Source organism: Dermacentor variabilis, chromosome 3 (genome assembly GCF_050947875.1).
Source record: "Dermacentor variabilis isolate Ectoservices chromosome 3, ASM5094787v1, whole genome shotgun sequence".
NCBI lineage: Eukaryota > Metazoa > Arthropoda > Arachnida > Ixodida > Ixodidae > Dermacentor > Dermacentor variabilis.
Window position 1 is genome coordinate 225,417,265 of NC_134570.1, and position 14,004 is coordinate 225,431,268.

The 14,004-nt window shown below is 49.3% G+C and overlaps 1 protein-coding gene and 1 non-coding gene across 3 annotated transcripts in view; one reads left to right on the plus strand and one right to left on the minus strand.

Annotated features, from left to right (window-relative positions):
• LOC142576671 (2-Hydroxyacid oxidase 1-like) overlaps nt 1-14,004 on the minus strand; it is a 229,103-nt gene that overhangs the window by 80,770 nt on the left and 134,329 nt on the right. The window contains exons 5-6 of one of the 2 annotated variants that reach the window (XM_075686900.1): nt 13,212-13,303; nt 12,444-12,602 (exon numbers count right to left, since the gene is read on the minus strand). The exons of the other annotated variant lie outside the window; for it this stretch is intronic. Of the exons in view, the coding sequence (XP_075543015.1) occupies nt 12,444-12,602; nt 13,212-13,303 (251 nt within the window). The remainder of the gene's footprint in view (nt 1-12,443; nt 12,603-13,211; nt 13,304-14,004) is intronic. 2 annotated transcript variants of the gene reach the window in all.
• On the plus strand, nt 864-937 carry TRNAR-CCU (transfer RNA arginine (anticodon CCU)). The gene has a single exon. It is a non-coding gene; the product is annotated as a tRNA-Arg (tRNA).

The following is a 14,004-nucleotide window of genomic DNA, read 5'->3' on the forward strand; positions in this document are numbered from 1 at the left end:
GTCCATCCGTCCGTCCGTCCGTCCGTCCGTCCGTCCGTCTATCTAGCCACTTACGCTGACCCAGTGGCTTAAGATCTCTCCTAGCTTGAGGCACTAGGTACGTGCTCGTAGGGTGAGGCCGTCATTACCGTTGCATGTCGTCATTCCTGCTCCGTTAATTGCATTTTGTCATGCCGTCCTCGTGACCCCATAATCGTCAAGCCACCATCCTTGTACAGACTTCGTGGTATAGTCATTGTTACGCTATTACCATCACACACTCGTCGTCATCCGATTTTCCTTATCGTCGTGAAATCTTTCTGCTCATTCTGGCGTCGTCATACAGTCGCCGTAATGCATTCTTGTGATACCATGGTCCTGATGTTGTCACAGTAGTTTCATTGAGGTCACGCTAACTTCATCGGACTTTCGTCATGGCGTCGTTGTCATGCTATCGTCGTTACTCTTTTTTTCCATCGCCATCCCTTGAGTAACGTCATCCTATTGTTGTAATTCTGCCTTCGTTGTCATAGCGCATTCTTCGTTTCCATCGACGTCACTTTTTTGTCATTCTATCGTAATTATGCTATCGTTATTGAATCGTGATTACGGCACATTTTTCATGCCATCTTCGTCACTGTCTCGTGCGACAGGTTGTAAACCGAGCGAAGTATTGCGCGCCTTCCTCGCTAATTGTCGCATCGCGAGATACCTCGTGTACGTCACAAACCTCGCATCACAAACCTCGTGTACTCGTGACGCTTGAGGCAGGAAGGATGTTCCCCATGCGCCGCCAAGGTTTGTGAGTGGCGGCGCAGGCTAACACTCCCAAGGTTAGTTTTAGTAGTAAAACACGAATACGCAAGATAGCGGATGGGGAAATTGCGCGCGGTAGCTCAATTGGTTAGAGCATCGCACGCCTAATGCGAAGACGTGGGATCGTTCCCCACCTGTGGCAAGTTGTTTTTTCGTCCACTTTCATTGCGTTAATGAAATTCAATTAATTCAATTAGTAAGTACCAACAATTTCCCATATGTTGTCCTTGGTGTCCTTGTTTGTTGGCTTCTCATGGTATGATTAATAAAAATCGGGCTCCTTGTTGAACTCCCTTTTTCTTCACGTTCGTCGCCTACACTGAGCGGTTTTTCTTGTCTAACTGGCTGACAAGAGTAGGGGAGCACGTTCAAGTGAAGAGGCTTTGTATAGCGTCGAGCCAGAGCAGCAAAAATAGATAACCATTGGTCCGCCACACCTTACTTTGCTAGCGGTGGCTGATCGAAAATCTCGGCAGCGATCAACAGAAGGTTAAGAATGCGGCTAAAGCAGATCCTCAGCAAAGAAGAGTTCACAGAGCGATGTTGTATACGTGCTGAAAGGGCTAGATAACGTTATACGGCCACTCAAATATTTTGTTATACGCAAATAAACCCATGCTCTGCGGCAAGTGCGAGTAGCCAGTGCCTGAGCGATCGGCGGGCAGCCATCTTCTATTCCTTTTGGAACGGGGCAGCCTCCGGCTATTCAGAAGATAAATCTTTTGTTCGCCATATTAATGCATCTTTAATGCGTACAGGTCACGTTGATGTGGTTAGTTTACGCGGTTTCTTGACGTCGCGTGACAGACAGGCAAAGTGGGCGCAACCCGTATTTACCAGTAGTAGATGGTAATGAAAAAAAAGAGCGTCGAATCAGAATTAATGCAGTTTCTTTTGGTTGGCCGAACCATGCATAATGAGTGTGCACATATCATATCAGATGATACGTTTCCGCCCTTTTCGTGAGATCGCGTGACAAACAGGTGAAGGGGGGGTGGTCGAAAATTCCTTGACCAGTCGTGAAGGGCTGATTGCAGTATTGGAAAAGTGTAGAATAGCTTTACGCTATAGCACCCCATGTAAATTGAAAGTGTGTGCCCGCCTTCTATCAATGCGAAATATCCGTATTTCTTTTCTGAGAGCAGGACAGACGTTACTGACATTACGTCGTGGGATATCTTTGCGATATACTGCAGCACGAGCCGCAGTGCGTAGTGCCTTATCTAAAAGCCAAGAACAATGAACTAGCGCACCTGTAACGGGGAAAGGGACACTGCGAGCAGAAGTTTGCACCTTTCGGAGGTCCACTACGCACAAACACTTCCTTTTTTAACCTCCCGCTCGCTTGAAAGGCTCTTGGGACGCCTTAGGCAGACTGAACGTTTGGGCGAAAGCGCAACTATTTACGCGGTTTTGTCGCTGAAATCTTTGGCACCGATTGACGTAAGGTAACCGGCGGCAAGAACCCTTTCGGCTTCATCGGAACACGTCGATTGTGCACCACAAACGAGAGACTCGACCACAGCACCAAACGAAAGAAAAACGGTGAACCTGGATGTCATAGCCATCTTTGTTAATTTGGAGAGTGTTGCTAGCACAAGTAACAAGTCCTGCACTTTCCAGTACCGTCCGCCGAGAAGTTCTGAGATGATGATGATAATGGTAATTTAATAGCATCCTCTTTAAAACGGTGCGGTGACAAATAGTGACCCGGTCTGCTTGATTTAATCAAGGATGCTAAACATGTTCGTTCTCTAGCACTTTCATGTACATCTTAATCTTTCTTCTTCTAAATCTACCTTGTACCGCTACCTATAACTGTAGAATATCCGGTTGCATAAATCTGTTCCCTGCTTTTTTTCCACCAATACTGTAAACGTCTTTTGCTTCTCTCGGCTACTGACCGGCTGACGCTGCTGCCCACTTTAAACTCAAGCGCTTCTTAAAGGTGAATCCCTTCGAATTCCGTTGGGATGTCCCCAGTGGTGTCCGGATCTTTGCTCCAGCCTACACATGCATCATCTAGTTACGAATATTTGCTCCGGTATGTTTTCATCCTTAGGTAACCGACTCGAGCTTCAAATAGCAAGGCAGTGCACTTTGTGGACAGATTTTCCCTTTTAATTTCTTTTTTCTCATTCTTAAACCTACATGGACCTTTCTGTTTTCATTCTTTGCATCCAATTCACTGTACATTTCTCTCGCTTTCTTTCTGACGACTCCTGCTTGTGTATTCACAGTTTCAATAATCCCGTCCTTTGTTGCTAACTTCCTTGACTTCTTCCAGCATTCTGTCTTCACGCTTTTCAAGTACAGATACTTCTGCAATTTAGCTGCCCATTTATTTTTATACATGTTCCTCAGTCTTTATTCAAAACTAATTTTGCTTTGCGCTTCCCTGACTTTACAAGAGGCCACTCCCTTGCCAACCCTTGTCACACGAGATGTGCGGTGGGCAGGAACGTCTAGTGGCGTCGAGGGGACCAAGCTTCGCACTCTCGTTTGCGAGCGTGTGCGGCAACGCGATGCGAGCATTTCTTTTTGTATTCCCTGTAAAAGAATTCACCTATAATTGCGATACTCACCAATGCGAAATTTGGCGCAGCTCTACATGTGTGTTCATTTCGTGATATATTGGCTGGCGCGGACAATCTCTCTCGTGCGCCACGTTGCAGACAGAGCGAAATGTGGCGCCACTGCCTCACTAATGTGGAGTTTGCAAGAGGCAGCACGCAGGTGACCCGTGGGCGCGATTCCCAGCAGCCGCCACAGACAGAAATTCGACAACGTCGCTACTCTGGCGCCATCTCATAGCCATCCTCACCGGGCTACGTTTTTCCTCCTCCGCTTCTTGAGGAAGACGAAGGCGCCGACTAGTGCGGACGTGGAAAGATTGGCTCCCGCTTTCGTAAATATTTTCGGTCTGCTTTTTGTGTCGCCTATCGCTGAAATGCACGCCATTCGACACGATTTCTTCTGAGGACTTCCTTCGGTGAGTGGCTCTTGTGCGTAAATTGTGTAACTTGCTGTGTCGACCAGGCCGCGGCGACGCTAGGCGCGCATAGGTTTAGGCCTAACCCGAGAAAGAGGGACATTATGCTCGAAGTAGAAATGCTGGTAGGAGTGGAAATCTCCTCCGAAAAAGCCAACAGCCCAGGCTGGAGGACAGCGTTGGGCAAGAACAAGAAAGCTCGGCAAGAAACACCAGTTTCAACGAAAAAGAAATCCAACGCGGGCTCGAAGGGTGGCTACCCCGCAAGGCGTGCTTAAACGTCTCGCAGCCTCATCGAGGCTCCCCAGGCTACCGAGGCAGCACATACGAATTATTGCCCGCCCAAGGAGCCCACAGAAACCGAGGGCGACATAGCCTGCCCTAATTTCACTCAAAACGTTCTCGTCGTCTCTACCCCGAAGAAGAAGAACGCTTTCGCTTATGCAGGGATCCAGCAAATCCGCATTAGCGTAGGACTATACAAGCTGGCCGCATCCATCGCAGCCCAAGACAACAGCTGCACAGGGCTCATACGAGAGGTCGACGCAGATACGAGCGACGCCGAACTCCAGCGCATGATCGTCAGCCATCGTAACCCGAATCAAACGAATTAAGGACACCCCCACTAGTGGTCGTCCTCTTCGAGGGCATGAAAGTGCCTATATCATGTGCGGCGTCAGCCTTCTGCGCTGCACGCTCTACAAACGCCAAACCGAGGTGTGCTGCGCGTGTGGCGGCTTGGGACGTCCTGTGGACGTCTGCCCCAAGTCCACCAATAAGAATTGCCGGCGCTGCGTAATAATTGAATATGGACCCTACGAAATGGGTACTAGGGGGATGCTACAAGGCGCTGTACTTCCCCCGCTGCTATTTAACCTTGCGATAGTGCATCTCCCGGCCCACATAAACGGTATTGAAGGTGTGCGGTACGCGCTGTACGCCGACGATATCACCATCTGGGCCACAGAGGGAAACACAGGGCATATGGAGGAAAACATGCAAGCAGCCGCCCACGTAGTGGATCGCTATGCAGAGCGCTGCGGACTCGTGTGCACCAAACAAATCAGAATTTGTGCGCCTTTGACGAACACCTAAGGACACTATACAAATACGTCTCTCTTTGGCTAGTGGTCCCATACATGAGGCCAAGCAGCTCAGAATTCTCGGACTCTTTATTGACAATCAAAGAAGAGCCAACACAACACTAGAAAAGCTCCGCAAGGCTGGGGACCAAGTGGGCCAAATGGTCCGGCGTGTCCCCTACAAGAGAGGGGGATTACGAAGCAGGGACGCTGTGCGACTTGCTCATGCTTTCGTAACCAGCCGAATTCTATATTTGGTCCCCTATCTCCATCTGCGGAAACATGATGAAGTCCAACTCGAGGTCATCATCCGCAAAGTGATGAAGAGGGCCCTTGACCTCCCTGTCGCAACTTCGAACTCGAGACTTATTGCTTTGGGAGTAGTGAACACCTTTCAGGAGCTCAAGGAAGCCCACCTTACCAACCAATACACACGTCTAGCTCAGACAAAGTAGGGACGGCATTTACTGGACCGGCTCCACTTGATACACAGCTTTCCCATTCAGGAGCGGGTCCGAGTGCCCGAACTCTGGGGACGCGCCGTTAGAGTTCGACCCCTCCCCATAAAGACGAATAGGGAAGACCATAATGGTCTTCGCCAGGCGAGGTCGGACGCCTTGCAAAGCCACTATGGCAACAAACGCGGAATCTTCTAAGTGGATGTGGCCGGATCATGCGCGGGGGGTGGTATACGGCAGCGGTCATCCATGAGAAAAAGCAAGTAGATGGGCTCACTTTCAAAACCTCGGGCTCAGCACATGCAGAAGTAGCTATTGCCCTAGCTGCCACTGACTGAACTGAGTCGGTTATGATACATTGAGACCTCCGGTCTCGATATATCATAACCGACTCGCGCCGAGCTTGTCGAAATTATGAAGCTGGTAAGGTCACCCCACTAGCGGAACGAATATTGGAGAACTATAGCAACGAGAGAATTGATCCTACACCCCATTGCCTGGTTTGGACCCCGAGCCACCAGGGCCTAGCAGGGAATCAAGCCGCGAACACGGCGGCCCGAGCACTCATATACAGGGCGTCCCAGTTAGACCATGAGTACCTGGAATCCGAAGGCAGCTATCTTGTTACATACGAAGATATCACGACCTTTTACAAAAATAGGCAACGCCAATGCCCAACTTCTGCAAAAGGGCTTGGCAAGGCTAATGAACGCAACTTGATCCGACTTTGTGTTCACAAACACTTTATGGTTCCCGGCAATCTTGAAAACATTTCGTTTGTTCCTTCACAGGCAAATGCCACTGTGGGGAAATGCCACTGTGGGAATACTGTGGGGAAGTGGCTGACACCTACCACACGGTTTGGCCTTGTCAGCTAAATTCAGCTCTTTCCCACAACCCTAACCCAACCCGAGAGGAGTGGGAGGCGACGCTGCTCGGTTGCTCGGACTTTCAGGCCCAGAAGACCTCGGTCTAGAGGGCTAAGCTGGCGGCCCGTACCAACGGGGTCCCGGAATAGAGACTCCACCCGTTGCGGAGCCCCTTAAGGGCTCTACCTCTCTTTTTATTTTTCATAAAGGCTTTCAAGCAAGCAAGGTGCGGACTAACCTCCCCACCCGATGACCACCAGTGTTCGCCGAAGTGCGCCCTCTGCGGAGGCCCGCATCTCACGGCGGACAAATCGTGTAAGCAGCGGTTTCAAGTCCCACACGTCGTACTCAGACGCCGACGGCGCCGCATGCGTGCCAAAAACAAGCACAAGCAGCAACAGTTGGCCAAGGAGAACCGGCTAAGTGACTCCAGCGCGACGGGAGCCCCCAGGAAGGAGTGCTCGGTCACGCCAACTGGTTGACAACGCAAACTCTCCAGAGGGTGTACTCGTTCCCGAGGGCGCTCTACCTCCCGGGTTTCGATCGAGGAAGCGCTAACCTGGTCCGATCGTGTCAAACCGAAGCAGATGACGCCGGCTCCAAAAGTAACGAAGGTAGCATTTCGTAGCCGGAGCATAAACTTGATCCCAGAGTCGCTCAACTCATGCAAGAGAACGCGAGACTCAAAGCAGAAATGGAGCAGATGAGTGCCGACTTTGAGTCGCTCCGTAAGTCTTAAACGTCGCAAGCCGAGAAGCAATAGGTATCCCCAATTGGGGAGCCACAGGCGCGCTCGGATAAACGTAGGGCCATGCCCCAAGTAGGGGACGCTGACTCTATGGCGACCCAGTCCAATAACAAAGTCTTAGAAAGCATGCAGCGGGCAATCCAGCAGCTCGCTGAAAGCGTGACTGCCCTCCTTTTTAAAAGGATGGCGTCCCTGGAAAATGCACTGGTCGCGTTAGCTACGGCTAGACAGCCTTCGAGAGAGCCCCGTCGGTCAACGTTCGCAAGCGCCGTCAATGGCCAGTCCAAGGCAATCACCATGGCGGTCAATTCCAATAAGCTGGTTGTGTTGCAGTGAAACTGTGCCTGTTCCCAACGCCGCAAAACCCCGCTACAGCAAGTCTTTTCGGCAATGACAGTCAAACCGCACATAATTCTGTTACAAGAAACTCTCGATGACGCGCCCACTTTGCCGGGATGCCGGGTTGTATCAATACGGGAGGAGGGAAAGCGGGGCTTAACAACCTTGGTCGCATGGAAATGCTCCTTTCAAGTACACAAATTACCACTTGGCAAAACCAGGGCGAAGATCATTATGGTCGAAATTATCCCTAACAATTGGATTAAGAGGAGTGTATTCCCTTTAAACATATACAGCTCGCCGTCGGATCATCGGCAGGCATTCGCAACGATCATGACAAAGGCGGTGGCCCCGACCAAGGGGACACCATAGTGACAGCACGTGGCTTCAATGCACCACACAATGCCTGGGGATACACCCGCCAATCCACCAAGGGCAATCTCCTTGTCAAGGCAGTTTCTGACTACTCACTGGAATTGATTCATCAACATTATCATCATCATCAGCAGCAGCAGCAGCCTGGCTATGCCCACTGCAGGGCAAAGGCCTCTCCCATACTTCTCCAACCACCCCGGTCTTGTGTTAATTGTGGCCTTGTTGTCTCTGCAAACTTCTTAATTTCATCCGCCCAACTAACATTCTGCCACCCCTTGCTACACTTCCCTTCTCTTGGAATCCAGTCCGTAACCCGTAATCACCATCGTTTATCTTCCCCCCTCATTACATGCCTTGTCCATCCCAATTTCTTTTTCTTGATTTCAAATAAAATTCCACTAACTCGCGTTTGTTGCCTCACCCAATCTGTTCTCTTCTTATCCTTTAACGTTACACCCATCATTCTTCTTTCCATAGCTCGTTGCGTCGTCCTCAACTTAAGTAGAACCCTCTTCGTAAGTCTCCAGGTTTCTGCCCCATAGGTGACTACTGGTAAGACACAACTGTTATACACTTTTCTCTTGAGGGATAAAGACAACCTGCTGTTCATGATCTGAGAATGCCTGCCAAACGCACCCTAGCGCATTCTTATTCTTTTGATTATTTCAGTGTCATGATCGGGATCCGCAGTCACTACCTGCCCTAAGTGTATGTATTCGCTTAATTACCACTTCCAGGGCCTCGCTACCTATCGTAAACTGCTGTTCTAGACTGTTAAACATTACTTTAATTTTCTGCAGGTTCATCCTTAGACTCACCCTTCTGCTTTGCCTCTCCAGGTGAATGAACAGGCGTTGCAATTGGTCCCCTGAGTTACTAAGCAAGGCAATATCATAAGTGAATCGCAAGTTACTAAGGTTCTCTCCATTAACTCTTATCCCTAATTCTTCCCAATCCAGGTCTCTGAATACCTCGTGTAAACACGCTGTGAATAGCATTGGAAGGAACGTATCTCCCGGCCTGACGCCCTTCTTTATTGCAATTTTCGTGCTTTCTTTATGAAGGACTACGGTGACTGAGGAGCCGCTGTAGACATAATTCAGTATTTTTACATGCGGCTCGTCTGCACCCTGAGCCCACAATGCCTGCATGACTGCTGGGGTTTCGACTGAATCCAATGCTTTCTCGTAATCAATGCAAGCTATATATAAGGTTTGGGTATATTGCGCACATTTCTCTATCACCTGCTTGATAGTGGGAATGTGGTCTATTGTTGAGTAGCCTTTACGAAATCCTGCCTGGTCCTTTGGTTGACAGAAGTCTAAGGTTTTCGTGATTATATTTGTGATTACCTTAATAAATACCTTGTAGGCAACGGACAGTAAGCTGATCGGTCTATAATTTTTGAAGTCTTTGACGTAACATTTCTTGTGGATTAAGGTTGTGTTGGCGTTCTTCCAAGATTCTGGTACGCTTGAGGTCATGAGGCATTGCGTATACAGGGTGGCTAGTTTTCTTGAACAATCTGCCCACCATCCTTCAACAAATCGGCTGTTACCCGAACCTCCCCAGCTGCCTTGCCCCTTTGCATTGCTCCCATGGCTTTCTTTACTTCTTCCGACGTTACCTGTGGGATGTCAAATTCATCTCGAGAATTCCCTCTTCTATTATCGTCGTGGGTACCACTGGTAGTGTTTAAATCTCTACAGAACTCCTCAGCCACTTGAACTATCTTATCTATAGTAGTAATGATATTGTTGGCTTTGTCTCATAATGCATACATCGGATTCTTGCATATTGGTAATTTCTTCACTGCTTTTAGGCTTCTTCCATTCCTGAGATTATACTCAATTCTATCCATATTATACTTCCTTATGTCAGCTATCTTACGCTTGTTGATCAACATAGAAAGTTCTGCCAGTTCTTTCTGGCTGTAAGGTTAGAGGCTTTCATACATTGGTGTTTCTTAATGAGATCTTTTTTCTCCTGCCATACCTTACTCTTGTACTGTCTTATGAAGTTACCACCGACATCTATTGCACATTCCTTAATGATGCCCATAGGATGGTCGTTCATTGCTTGAACACTAAGGTCCTTTTTCTGAGTTAAGGCCGAATGCATGTTCTTCTGTTCATGATCTAGAATTTCTGTATTTTCCCTCTCACTGCCAACTCATTGATTGGCTTTCTATGTACCACTTTCCTCCGTTCCCTTCTCAAGTCTAGGATAATTCGAGATCTTACCATCCTATGGTCACAGCAGCGCACCTTGCCGAGCCCATCCACATCTTGTATGATGCCAATTGATTACGGATCTTCAATACCTGACGCGAATCCGCACGTCGATAGTCCGAGACACCACTCCGGACCTGGGGTTTGTCAGGAATGCCCGCGGAGCAGGATGGCAAAATTTGGAAAGGAACTTGGGTAAGGACCACTTCATTGTGGAGATTACCTTAACAATGTGTAAAGGGGCAGCCACCTCGTCAAGCTACTAATCTCAGTAGCTTTTTGTGGCTGCTCCTTCCTTGTCTATTTGTTCAAGGAGAATAAAGTTCAATTCAATTAGCACTGTCCCTACCAGGGAATTAGAAGTGACGGACTGGGATGCCTTCCGGAAAATGCGGAAGGCGGACCAGACCGACTACGATAATCTCGATAGTTTGTTCACAAGACTACAGAAGGACGTACAAGCTGCGACGAAGGTGATTAACAGTGACCTAAAGGTAGATTGGATGGACGCGCGCCTTGCGCACCTCCTAGAAGCCAAAAACTTCATCCTGACCCGCTGGAGAACGCAGACTCCACCACCAACTTCGCACGAAAATTGCAGAGCTCATTCGCGCAATAGAAACCCATTCCCTCAAACCTTCCAAACAACAATTGAACGAAGTGTTCCTCGGTTGATTGGCAGATGAGAGCGCAGGAAAATGGAACATGCTCTAACACTTACTCGAGGATTCGCGACTAGCCATTGATCGCGTAGTTCATAATCAGAAAAACGTCGGGCGTATTTGTGGACGTCCTCCTGTAAGAGTTGGCCGAAAAGTATCTCCCGCCGGGCCCCACCGGTGAGGGAGAATATCCTCGTTACCGGGGGGGGGGGGGCACAGTGGGGAAGCTCGACGCCCCCTTCACGGAATCCGAAATCTGAGAGGTGCTCGAAACGCTCAACGGTCGCTCTGCACCGGGCCCGGATTGCATCTCCAATAAGCTCCTCCGCAACTTGGCCGAAAACTCAGTTGCGCTGCTCAACGAGGAAGTCAATAAAATCTGGGAAACGAGCCTTGTCCACAATTCCTGGAAGACAGCCTCAGTGGTGCTCATCCCAAAACTAGGCACACCTCTTGCGCCGGAGAACATGCGGCCTGTCTCGCTCACGTCCTGCGTGGCTAAGGTGGCCGAACATGCCATTTACAACCGTATATCTAGGCACCTAGAAACTAATTAGTTATTCCCTTACAACATGCTCAACATTATCAACTTGCTCGGCGGGCATTTCCGTTACCACATTCTAAACTCACCAGACCACAATCGTCAGCCTTTCGGATGCTCCCAACGGGGTCGTTCCCCTGCAGGGGCCAATTCAGTCACTTCGCGCCTAATGTAGAACCCCACTGTCCAGACTGTCGGGAGGCGTACTACTCTTTATCTCATATGCTCTGGAAATGCCCTGCGTTACGCAGCTCATCGCTTACCACTCTAACAGACTGGGAGGTAGCCCTTAAGAGCGGCGACCTCTCAGAGCAACTACGTGCTGTCCAGAGGGCCTGCGACATGGCGGAGGACCACGATCTTCCGACCCCGACGTGGGTGCGGCCCGCGACGGCTACGGGGACTCCCTGAAAAAGGAGGTACCCTAACGCCCGGTTCATCAGGACCATAAATAAAGTTCTTTGTCGGTCTGTCTGTCTCCTCCGCTTTCCGTCTGATGCACTCACGCGATTCATCGCTCGCTGCGCTCCGCGTTCGGTCTTTCATCCTTCGCTGTGCTCTCGGTGACGCCGACGCTCGCCCCACGAACGGGCGCTTAAGAGCTGCGCTGTAAAACACGCGTGTACGTGCCCTTCCGTCGCGCCTCAATCGCGTCCTGCAGAAACCGCGCCACATTGTTCGAGCTTTAGATAAGATAATCTCCCGCACGTCGAAATAAAGTACAATGATGCACTAATTTGTATAAGGTTGACCTGGTGTCATAACGAAAAAATTCGTGGGTTTTACATGACTAAACCGTGATTTGACTATGAGGCATGGCCTGGGCGGGCCGACGGAATAATTTAGAGCACGTGTGCTTCTTTAACTTGCACCCTGTGCACGGGCGTGCTTGCATTTCGCTCCCATCGAAACGTGGCTGCCGTGGTCGGGATTCGATCACGTGTACTCGGCAGCGCAACGCCGAAGACACCACGCCACCACGGCGGGACTCGTTCATTACAAATCTACTTGATCTGATGGCCGCTGTCAGATGTAATTATGTCCTCGGGTATTCTTACACTCAGGTTATGCCTCCGCGAAGGGAAATTAAAATAATTCATATTACCCCGCGGGGCTAGTAATTCGCTGGGCCGAAGATCTAAATAAAACGCAAAAACAATAGCGCTGACAGAGGACTTTAAGCTAATTAGTCATTAATACTGTTACAAAGGTTTGCCAGCCTACAAGGGTAAATTGTGACAACCACTGAAAGCGAGTACTTTCTATCTTAACTAAAGTTTTGCGTTGCACACATTGCATTCTGTGGTAATTGCAGACTTGTAATTCGGCTGTCCGCATCCACAAGAGTCACCTTGTAGGCAAGACCCCAAAGAACAGGCCTGCCGATGAACACGGCCCGGGCACCCAGGCACAGCGCTTTGGCCACGTCGGTGCCACAGCGCACGCCGCCATCCAGGTACACCTCACATCGACCCGCCACCGAACGCACCACTTCCGGCAGGCACTCAATCTGCGCGAGAAACATTTCAAAGGAGACACTTGTTTACCAAAAGAAAACTTGAGTAGTATTTTGAAGATCCTTGCTCAGGTGTTAGAGCCGCAAAGAATGCGCAATAATTTTGTTGACTTCGCGCCACGAGAGTGATCCATTGCATTGATATCTTTCGCTCATGAAGATAGGTGGGGTTCCTCCACTTGTTGGCATGATCGGCCTCGCAGACGCCAGCCTGACGGCCCAGTGGCACTCTGACGGGCACTACCCTTCCCTTCAGCTCCTATCTCGCCTTCAGCCAACATTTCACAGTTCCGCTAGAACACATCAAACATTTTATATGCAAAACGAAAGTTATCTCAGCGTACTTACGGAGAAACCTTAGTTGAAAATAAACCTTAAATATTACTGAACTAAAGATACCACTGCAAAAATAAATAAATAAATAAGGAAAAACAACAACGCCAGTTGACTTTGCGTATGCCGGAGTTGTTTATAAGTAAAAATTTGCTTTCAAGAAAGACACTAAATTTGTGCCACATAGTTTAGAAAAAATCCTCAGAATATCGTTTCCGCCTGAAGAAAGTCAACTAAAAAGCGGCAGCACGCATACAGAAAATGACGTACCGTTGATGGTTCTCCGTCTATCTGTCGGGCACCATGATTGGACACCAATATGGCGGCTGCGCCATGATTCACAGCTTCGACGGCGTCGTCACCTACGAACATCGGTAGTCGGAGAGAAGGAGTTCGATGAGGAGTTCTTGCGGTACAGGTACGTGATCCACGGACTCATTGATGTGAAGCACTCTTTGTGGTTCTCGATAGTTTATGGTGTTCTCTCATACATTAGGATAGGAAATTTCGCGGCACATCACCAGGGCTTACAACTCATCTACAGCGCAGCAATTACATTCTTTTAATTCGAAGCATTCTTTGCATGGTACTGTGAACTTGGCGAGAGGAGCCTGTCCATCTCTGTTTAGGGCATCTACAATTAAAGAAAATATGTCCGACGCTGCGATTTCAACCTTGGCCACCTGGGGTAATCACCATGTGCTCTGCCCATCTGGCAACGGATGCAAGCTGTCTGTGGCTCTCTCATCTGTTTTTCTGGTCGGCGACTGGAATTTCTTCGACGACGGGGCGCTTCGAACACTTGCATTGGCCAGGCGTGAGCCCTCTATGAGCTCTGTAAAATTAAGATCATCGCTATCGGCGACTCGCTTCAAGCCATCAGCTACTCCACGGCATGGACTAACCCACCGTAGTGGCATAGTGGATATACCTGGCTAAGCACGAGATTTCTGGATCAAATCCCGGCTTTGGGAGGCGTTCTTCGATGGGGCTGAAACGCATGCGCCGCGGAGGCGTGTACACCTTGCAATGCGTGCACGTTAAGGAACCCCGGCTGATTAAA